General features: G+C 43.4%; 1 protein-coding gene and 1 pseudogene across 1 annotated transcript; both read right to left on the reverse strand.

Moving 5' to 3' along the window:
- Positions 1-1,039: 1,039 nt before the first annotated feature.
- LOC136470687 (U-box domain-containing protein 70-like) lies at positions 1,040-2,795 on the reverse strand. Its single transcript, XM_066468440.1, has 4 exons — positions 2,781-2,795; positions 2,355-2,578; positions 2,189-2,279; positions 1,040-1,168 (listed from the first exon to the last, which is right to left on the reverse strand). Exons 1-4 carry the CDS (start codon positions 2,793-2,795, stop codon positions 1,040-1,042), a joined length of 459 nt encoding a protein of 152 aa, XP_066324537.1.
- Positions 2,796-2,892: 97 nt separating this feature from the next.
- On the reverse strand, positions 2,893-4,237 carry LOC136475060 (U-box domain-containing protein 70-like; annotated as a pseudogene).
- Between the last annotated feature and the right edge of the window lie 5,872 nt (positions 4,238-10,109).

The following is a 10,109-nucleotide window of genomic DNA, read 5'->3' on the forward strand; positions in this document are numbered from 1 at the left end:
AAGGCCCTCATTATGTTACGAACAAGCTGGACCTTGGAGTTCGTCGTCACCAGAGATGTTGTCGCCTCTACTCGCCGCCGTACCGAGGAATCTTGCAAAGCTAACTCCGCTTCACACAGACGTTCCTTGGTAAAACCATGAACGGCTGCATGTCTAACCAGATCCGGCGTATATGGCGATTGAGTTGCGACTTCATCATCGGAATCATCATCCATCGACGCCCAAAATTTAGACTTCGCTCCCATGGGACGGAGGTCCGCCATAGGATCCGGTGTAGGCCGGTCACCGACGAATTTCCATTCGCCGTCATCCTCCTCCGTCCCATCTCCATCTACTACGTCCTCCGATACGATTACCTTTGCAACCCCTACCTGATCCACCGCTCGCTGGCGAAAGCCTAGAGCGCCTGGAATGCGAAGTTGCCGAGGAAGCGGAATGCGTGGTCGTCGTGCATTCGATCTGCCCTGAACCAAACAATCCTATTCCCCGTCAGACTATTTTCACTAGGGTTTGGATCGGCGGTCAGGGCAATCCCAACGTAGCTATGCCATCCACCATCGCTTTCCTGCTCGCCGTCATGGATGTCAGCGCCGTCGTGGTCATCCCTATCTTACCTTTTAGCCACGTGTTGTTTCTGGAGTCCTGACTCCTGAGGACTCTTACTTACCAGCATCAGCTAGCCTTCTCATTGACATCATTCGCTAGGTATGCTGGGCACTTGGGAGTTGGGACTTAAACTCTTGTAGATAGACAAGATACAACAATGTTCGTCTATATCGGATGGTGGTGTTGCGTGGTGGTTAGCCAATGTTTGCAATTGCTACCTCATCTGCACGTGGCATCCGTCTGAGAGAACTAGGGCGCTGTAAAAGTAACATTAACCTCACTCAGCAAGCCATTGGCCACTGCCAAATCGTCGTTCAACGAAGGAGCATTCGAATCAAAAACAAGGATGGGCCGGCGCGATGCATTGCCATGCCAATATGCCATGCCACGGAGACACGCAATCTCACCGCTGCCTCGCGCCCTCACAGCATATTCACCGCTGATTCTTGTCCAGCTGAGAGGAAGCAATCTGTCCAAGCTGATTTTGAGTTGCAGGAGGATCAGTTTCACCTTGGCCTTCAAGGACAAAATCCATCTCAGAATCCCTGGGGGCAAGCTGCTCCTGCCAACGACTTGGCCCATAAGTCCCTAAATTAAGTCGTGCACGCATAAGGCGACCTACATGATGTGTCAGAGGATGACCTTGCGCATGGATTCGACTTTAAAAAAAACATAACCTTTAATCTTGAAAAGGTAAAATTTTGATTAGAATTAAATATTAATCTAGATTGTGGATTTATGAATATGCTGTCAAGGATTTAACGTTTTACTAAATTAAATTGCAACACATGGAATTAAGATCATCAGCCGCTGCAGCCGGCAGTCTGAACAAGCACATGCACAGTATATGGACACAAAAAGGGGAAGGATATGGAGAACACTGTATGTCTGTATGTTAATGGCAGTATTTTGTTAATACCGATGTAGATTCAAACCTGCATCAGCCAGCACCGACGGTGAGACTGAGGTCACTTGTTCAGCTAGCTGCCAGAGGTGAAGGAAGAGAAAAGGGTAAGGCGTGGTACGACTGGAGAAGATAAACAACGGAGATATAGACCCAAGACCTTGAGTCAGGCTGAATGGGCGATTGTTCACGATGGCATGGCATGCAGGATAGGGGTTGATTGACTTTCGAAGTTTCGATGGCCATTCGGCTCGCTTTTCATCAATTTTAGTTCTCTTGCTCTACTTCATATAAAATGTGTTCCTTCGGAAATAAAAGAAATATTGTTTATGCATGCAGGGACGAAGCTAGAAAAAAATTTAGGAGAGGCTGAACAAAAGAATAGAGGTTTTTTTATCTTCTCTTAACCTTAGCCCCACCTACCTAATACATATATGCATAAAATTTTAAGAGATGACTTAGAGGGGCTCCACGTGCCCAGGATCGGTAGGGGGGCTAGAGCCCCCCAGCCCCACCACTGCCTCCGTCGCTGTATGCATGCAAAACACCAACTCAAATGCCAAGAATAAATGTTACTGTGGCAGTGACAGTGTGTGAGAGATGACTACAAACGCATGAAATCTTTCAAATGGTAATCCTGAATTTTCTTTTTAGTATTGGTTTTATTATTAGACATACCATGAAATCTTTCAGTTCCTCAATGTCAACATATTTCAAATCCTCAAGCACAACATCACCTGCATTAGACCCCTTAACGCATGCTGCACATCTAATTCAATCAAATACAATGTCAATTTAAATCACGCCATGACTCAAGAAGACTAGATGAGAACTGGAAAGCTACCTTCTTAAGCCATCAAGAACCTCCAGATTATTTGGGTCACACTTCAAGCCCTCTAGGTAAGTTGCCAAAGCATTTTCATAACTTTCCATCAGGAACTGGACTTTAGCTTTACACACATAGCCCTTTAGAAAATTTGGATCTAGTTCAATACATTTCTCTGCATCCTCAAGACCTTGAGGAAAGGCTCCCAGATGGATGTGGCATAGAGCTCTGTTGCTAAATGCCTGTAAGATCAATCATAAATTAAATGAATTGCTACAACCAGGAGTGCCAAAGAACAAATGGGTCAGTTCCAGAGCATGTCTTTACAGCGAACAATGCATGCCAGATATGACCGATCATAGATGACGTTTTACCAATGTAAGATTTTAATTTACCAAAAATTTTACAAATTTCAAAAGAGGTACCACCACCGGTCATATTTACTTGACATTCAGACATGGGGGAGTTAGCTTATTTTCTTCTTGTTTTCTTGCCTGAAACTTCATCTATATTTGACTGAAGATAGTACTACTTTACTAAGGATCTGGAGTTGCCTTTACTTGAGAAGGAAAATCAGGGGAACAATGAATATGCTTACTCTTGGATCCTTTGAGTTCATTTTCGTAGCTCGCGTGTAGTGTATTGCTGCTTCATGGTATTTCTTCTGCCTGAAAAATTCATTGCCTGAAGCATTTCATAGTAAGGGCCAATTGCATCATTGTATGGCATACAACTAGTACTTAGGAATTGGATACATGATGCTTAAAAAACACAGATTACTAGGAGAAGTATCTACTCGTCCCTTTCTTTCTTTTGTGCTCTGCCTTCTTTCGCATGGAAATCCCCATACTATATACACACAAAAGTACTAAATGGAAATTTCTAAGAGTATTTCATTGTTGACCAAAATGTGTGTTTCCTTTGTGATTGATATAAGAGAATGCAGAACAAAGAAAGAATCAAGGAGATAAGATATCAACAGATTGAGAAGAGATAGAGTCTTCTTTTATTTTATTTTTCTTTAGTTTCTAATTTCTTTTCCTTCTTCTTGTTTCCTTTTCTCTTTCTCTTGTGGTCCTTGTCTTTTTCGTTCTTTGCCGCCTTGGCTTTGCATATGTACAGCTTTGCTTTTCATTTTAATTTTAATTTAAATTACGTAGGGGCCTCCCCTCCCGACTTCCTCAAAGAAACATTGCCCAATCTCACATTTCAATAGTGCTGTAATCGAGCAAGATCCAAACCTTTCTCGCGGTATTGGTTGGCGGCTTCCTGATCCAATCGCTCCTGTTCCTCAACCTCCTTCCTCACTCTCTCCGCTTCGTTGAGCTTCTCGAGCGTCTCCTCGCTGTAATTTTCGGCCAGCGACAGCTTGAGGGCCCTTATCGCCGGCGTGTAATCCGCTGCGCAGCACGCGAGCTCGAGCAGCGCCGACGCCTTCTGAAACAGCGACGAGCTCGCTGCCGGAGCTGAGCTCCCTGCCGCGCTTCACGGCCTCGTCGCAGTCCCTCGCGCACTCCTCGTACTGACCATGTCCCAAAGCGTTAGCGGCCGGCGGCTCGCAGCGAGGGTATGGGATAGAATCATAGAGGGAATGGAGGGGGGGGGGGGGGGGGGGGGGGGGGACGCGAACCGGGAGAGACCTTGCCAATGCGGAAGTAGGCGGCGGCGCGGTTGATGAGGAAGGTGATGTCCCTGGGGTCAAGGAGCGCGCCGAGGGTGTTGTGCTCCACGGCCGCCTCGACCGAGGACTTGCAGTAGGCGTTGTTGCCGGCCTCATTGGCGCGGCGCGCCGCCTCCATCGCGCGACGACTCCCAGTGGGTGGGTGATGCGGTGGCGCTAGCGGTCGATAGTGCGGCGGCGGCGAGCACGAGGGAGCGCCGCCGACTTTTACATAGACTACGGCCGGCCGCGGGTTGGCTTCTGTCTCTGGCTCTCTGCCAAGTAGGACACATCAGGGTTGGAGGAGGGCTCCGCCTTCTAGTGCGCTAACATGTAACTATTTTTGATTGAATTTCTAAAAAAAATTCGTTAAGATTTGTAGTATCAAATTAATATCATTAAATTTATCATAGAATATATTTTTATAATGTGTTTATTTTATTTTATAGATATTGTTATTTTTTAATATAAAGTTAATTAAATTTTAAAAAGTTTAACCGTGGATTCAATTGATTTATTCGGGCACATACGGAGTAACAATCCCCGCTTTCCATGCCGTTTTCGATGGACAGAATCGCGGGCCATCACTCCCATCAGTATAGCCGTTGGTTGGGCTTTTATTGAATATTTATGCAAAAGAAAATGTTACTATAATTTTCACAGTACATTAGATTCTATTTTCGTATGACTATATGGAGATGTTCGTAGCTGTTTCAATACAGATAGGTAGGTTTTTATAGTTGTCCCAACCAAAAACAACTTTTTCATAACATAATTATACTGTACAACGTAAACACTCATAACACGCACTACAACTTACAATGGTTTTTCCATAGCTTATAACTTAGAGCAACTCTAATAGCTTAGCTAAAATTAATAGCTAAATTTCATTGTTTAGCCATTTTGTTGTTGACACAAAATGTGACACATTGTGCCTCACACACAGCAAGCCGAAAAGCGTGGCTTCAATCGGGTTCCCGGGTGCTTCGTGATCCGGAAGCGTGCCAGTCAGTTTGACCTGAAAACTAACAAGGGATAAAATAATTAAATGCCAAACCGGAACATGTCGGGTAAGACCGGACAGTTCCATATATACGGCCCTGAAGCCACTTACAACGACATACAGCTATAGAGAGCTATCTGCCAACAAGTTTATAAACCATTCAGCTAATCGTAAGATGAATGCACGTAAAGACCTGATTGCCAAATGCATGTGCATGGGAAGACATGTTTGAACAAGTAAAATTAATTATGAGTTAATGCACAACCAAGCTCAGCAATCCAGCCGAGTTGGGTTCCATGAAGAAGGAACATACAAATAAACACGATTAAACTAATCTAAAACCTGCATCTGCCGCACGACACCTGGTTTCGTTAAACTTAAACGTAATTAACATATATGAACCCGCGACATGTGACAATCTAGATTAAAATCATTCAGTCATTATGGGCATGCTATCTATTTGCAAAGATAATATGAAAAGCAATGATTGTTGAAACACAAATAAAACCATAAGAGAGAGAGAGCCGAACAATATCAATCTAGATTGGGCAGAAGTGTGTTACAAATATATAAAATATTTAAAAACATGCAACACTGGATAACTTAATGAATCTATTTAGATTTGCCATATCTAATAGAGCCGATAACTATCTTGCTTTCACTAAGCATATTGAGCAAACGCCTGCCGCACGGTATCTACTCATAAACCAAGCATAAGCAAAGACTTCCTGGTTGTCAAGCAAAGATCCGCCGCACGATCATTGAAGACAAACAAGACTACTTGCATCACGTCTAAATTCACCGCATGATACTAAACATGATAGCAAGGTTGTCGGAACTTACGGAGATCGACGGAAATTCCAGACTACAAGAAATTCCTTGACAACCTTGGAGCCTGAACTGAAAGCCATGGAGGATGAAAAAAGCATACTGGAAGCTCAACTAGCCGAACTGAATGCCAAAATTCAGTCTCACAGGGCCCATATAGCTAATTTGCCGAAGGACATAGAAGCAGCTTCACTAAAGATAACTTCGACCATCAAAGAAGACCAGCAAATCAAAACCAAGCTATCCAGCATCCAGAGTTCTGAAGATGAAGATCAAAAAGTGCTAGATAATGTTAGCCGAATCAGGACTGAAGCCATAGAGGCAATCAATCATCTTCTGAACAAGTAGACATTGGGTTTGTAATAAACTTAAGTGTGATATCCTCTTTCCCTTGATCAACCAACTTTATGTTTACTTATTTTTATTCATTCGACAAAAGCAATCGGCCATTTTCCCTTAAATTACTCGATTAGAATGTAGCCGATTGTCTCCATTCTTCCAATAGCCGAACGAATCCTAATTTAAATGTTGTGAGGGTATAGCCGAACAATGCTGACTCCAACAAATCAGGGAGACAGTCGAGCGACGTCCGATTGAACCCATGCCTGGCCCAGCCTAGTAGCGGTCCAGCTGAAAGGGAAAAACCCTACTCCACCGCTCGGCATTCTCGCCCCACGATTCCGTAGAATTCGCCACGACTCTTCGCTCCGGCTTATAAATAGACCCTTCCGTTAGCCTTTATCGCTATCTTCGCTTTAGCGTTCTCACATCCGTCTCCTCCACTTCCTTCGTCCGATTCATTACAGAAGAAAAACCCTAACCTCCACCAAAGCAAATGGCGAACAATGGCGACCGTGGCAAGCGTCCTGCCGACGGGGAGGCTGAAGAAAGCAGAGCATCGCGCTGCCGGCGTCGTGGGTACGATTCGGCTTTTTGCCCCCTTGCAATTTTCTTGTTCATCTCTTAGTTTCGATTTTTTCTTCCTCATTCATCAGGATAAGGGTCATCAGCTCCAGCCAATATCATCTCCTTCCTCCGGCAACAGCAGCTCAACCGGGAACTCCATCATCCGGCTCTTCCAGCTCTTCAAGCTCCTATCATTCCAATCCTTGGGGCCCGGCAGAACCAGCAGATGCACACCATCCGTACTCTCACGAGGAGGCGCTCAAGTTTCGCCAGGAGAGGGACGAAGCCTGGGAGGAGCTAGGCGACATCTCCAAGAAATTCGGCATCGATCAAGCCGAATGGGAGGACCAGCGGAAGCAACTCTGCGACATCATCACCGGTTTGATATCTTCATTTGGTTCTATCATTCTGGCTTCCCTTGCTTGCCGATCCATTTTTTTTCTTTTCTGCCCAGCTCTTTCTGCGGAGAATGACCATCTGAAGGCGGCGGCGAACAAGATTGCCAACAAGGTGAATGCCCAGGGGGAGACATCCGAGGCACGCCTTGATGCTGTGGACGACCGTATTGATCAGACCGTCATCCAAGGTGTGCACCTTAGCGCTTCTCTCGGGCTGGCGGCAATGACCTCCCAAACCAACGAGGACTACTCCTTCCAGCCAGTTGGCTTCGTTGGAGGACGCCCGGACGAGATCGACGACATCGATGAGCGTCTGGAGGCCTACGATGATCATGCCGCTGCCCTTGCCGAATTCACAAACCTCCAGTCCGTCCTCAACAAGTTATTTGAGGAGTAGTTTGTATTAGGATGGACTTTTATGAATAATCTCGTCTTTTGGAAGAATACTTATTTCTTTGATTTTTTTTCGGTAAAATTCTGCCTGCGACTGTCAGAAAAATGCTGAAAACAACCCAGTCTTGAATAAACATTCTTGTGCTAGAGGCGATGCAAACTGCATTGGCTATTTTGTGCTAAAGGCGATATGAACAATATCGGCTATTCTCAGTCTTATATCTGATTTTTAGGCTAAAGGCGATTTTCTCTTTATCGGCTTTTCTGATCTACATTCATGAACCAACCTCAACACTGGGGTAGTATTTCTTAAGAAATCTTCCATTGATAGCTCTGGTAAACTCCTCCCCAAATAAAGTCTTCAATATGTATGCATTGCTAGGTACACATTCTACTATTCGGAAAGGACCTTCCCAATTTGGAGACCATTTGCCGAACGCTCTATCCTTTGTTCCAACTGGCAATATAGTTTTCCAAACCAAATCTTCTTCTGCGAATTGCTTCAGCCTAACCCTTTTGTTATAATACTTGGCAACGCGTATTTTATTTTTCTCAATATTTTCCAACGCCTTGAGACGAATCAAATGTAAATCTTCCAATTCATCCATCATCAGATCCTTATAATCTTCTTCTACCAATTCTTTCTGTAACACAACTCGCCTTGAACCTGACCGTAATTCCCATGGTAATACAGCATGATGCCCATAAACCAGTTCATAGGGAGACGTTCGAGTGGACCCATGACAAGCCATTCGGTAAGCCCACAATGCTTCATTAAGAACCAAGTGCCATCTCCTTAGTCTTTCATCAATCTTCTTCTGGATGATTTTAATCATAATTTTATTTGATGCTTCTGCCTGACCATTAGCTTATGCATAATAAGGAGAAGAATTATACAACTTAATCCCCATATCTTTGGCAAAATCACAGAATTCCAAAGAAGTAAACTGAGTCCCTTGATCAGTTGTTATAGTTTGAGGAATCCCGAATCTGTGAATTATATGTTCCTTAACAAAACTGATCATATTTTCTGATGTTACTTTCTTCAAAGGGATAGCTTCAACCCACTTGGTGAAATAATCCATGGCCAAGAGTACAAATTTGTGTCCCTTACTAGAAGAAGGATTGATCTGACCAATTAAATCTATACCCCATCCTCTGAACAGCCAAGGTTTGATTATGGGATTCATAGCAGATGCTGGAACCTTTTGAATATTGCCGAATTTTTGACAATTGTGACACCCTTTGTAATATTCAAAACAATCCTCCAACATAGTCGGCCAAAAATAATCAGTTCTCCTAATTATCTACTTCATCCGATAAGCCGACTGGTGTGCACCACATAATCCTTCGTGAACCTCATACATCACCTTCTTGGCCTCTTCTTGACTTAAACATTTTAGCAATACTCCATCGATGGACTTGTAATATAATTGATCATCAAGAAACACAAATTTGAGAGCTTTGTACCTGAGTTTTCGGGAAACTTTTTGAGATAGACCTTTCAGATAATTGGCAATTTCGTGTCTCCAATCACCATCTACTTGATCAGTATTTAAAACACCTTCTTCTATAGCAAAAACTTCTCGACTCTCTTGATATCCAGAAGCAGCTTGAGCTAACTTATTTGCTTCTTCATTGCACTCTCTAGGGATATGATGCAAGGTTACTACCAGAAAATTCTTCAAAAGTTCTCTACACTCCTCATAATATTCTCTTAACACATTGTTCTTGCATTCATACTGACCATTCAATTGATTAATCACCAACTCAGAATCCCCAAAGATTTCAACAGCAGCGGCCTTCACTTCTATAAGAAGCCGAAGCCCTCTAAGCAATGCTTCATACTCTGCCTGATTATTAGTAACATGAAATTCAATAGGAACCGCATACTCAAAAGTTTTTCCTTGTGGGGAAATCAAGAGAATACCAGCACCACCACCTTTGTTACAAGATGATCCATCGAAGAACAAGGCCCAAGGCACCATGCTTATCGCCTCAACAGAAAGATCCCGATGTTGGGTAATAAAATCGACAATAATTTGACCCTTTACCGCCTTTGCCGATTCATACCTTAAATTAAATTCTGACAATGCTAAAATCCATTTGCCAATTCTTCCATTCAAAATTGGCATCGATAGCATATGTTTGATTACATCAAAACTAGAAACTACCACGCATTCGGCATTCAACAAATAGTGCTGAGATTTGATACATGAGTAATACACACACAAGCAAAGTTTTTCTGTAGCCGAATACCTTGTTTCCGGGTCTAGCAGCTTTCGGCTAAGATAAGCTATGACTCTTTCTTTTCCTTCAAATTCTTGCATAAGGGCCGACCCTATCGTTAGGCTATCGGCCGCCACATACAACTTAAAAGGCTTGTCAAGTTGTGGAGGTACCAGCACAGGTGGTGCCTTCATATATTGCTTGATCTCATCAAAAGCCTTTTGTTATATGTCACCCCATACAAATTTTTGATCCTTCTTGAGCTTTAATAAAGGAGAAAAGGGTAAAACTCTCTCTGATAGATTGGATATGAATCTTCTTACAAAGTTGATTTTGTCTAACAATGATTGTAATTC

Source organism: Miscanthus floridulus, chromosome 8 (assembly GCF_019320115.1).
Source record: "Miscanthus floridulus cultivar M001 chromosome 8, ASM1932011v1, whole genome shotgun sequence".
Classification (NCBI taxonomy): Eukaryota; Viridiplantae; Streptophyta; class Magnoliopsida; order Poales; family Poaceae; genus Miscanthus; species Miscanthus floridulus.

What these genes read in the sequence shown, in the direction of transcription:
- LOC136470687 (XM_066468440.1), bottom strand. An exon ending in GTTCTTGATGGCTTAAGAAG is followed by an intron (nt 2,280 to 2,354) that starts GTAGCTTTCCAG and finishes TGATTGAATTAG; the next exon opens with ATGTGCAGCATGCGTTAAGG. An exon ending in AGGAACTGAAAGATTTCATG is followed by an intron (nt 1,169 to 2,188) that starts GTATGTCTAATA and finishes AGTCGTTGGCAG; the next exon opens with GAGCAGCTTGCCCCCAGGGA.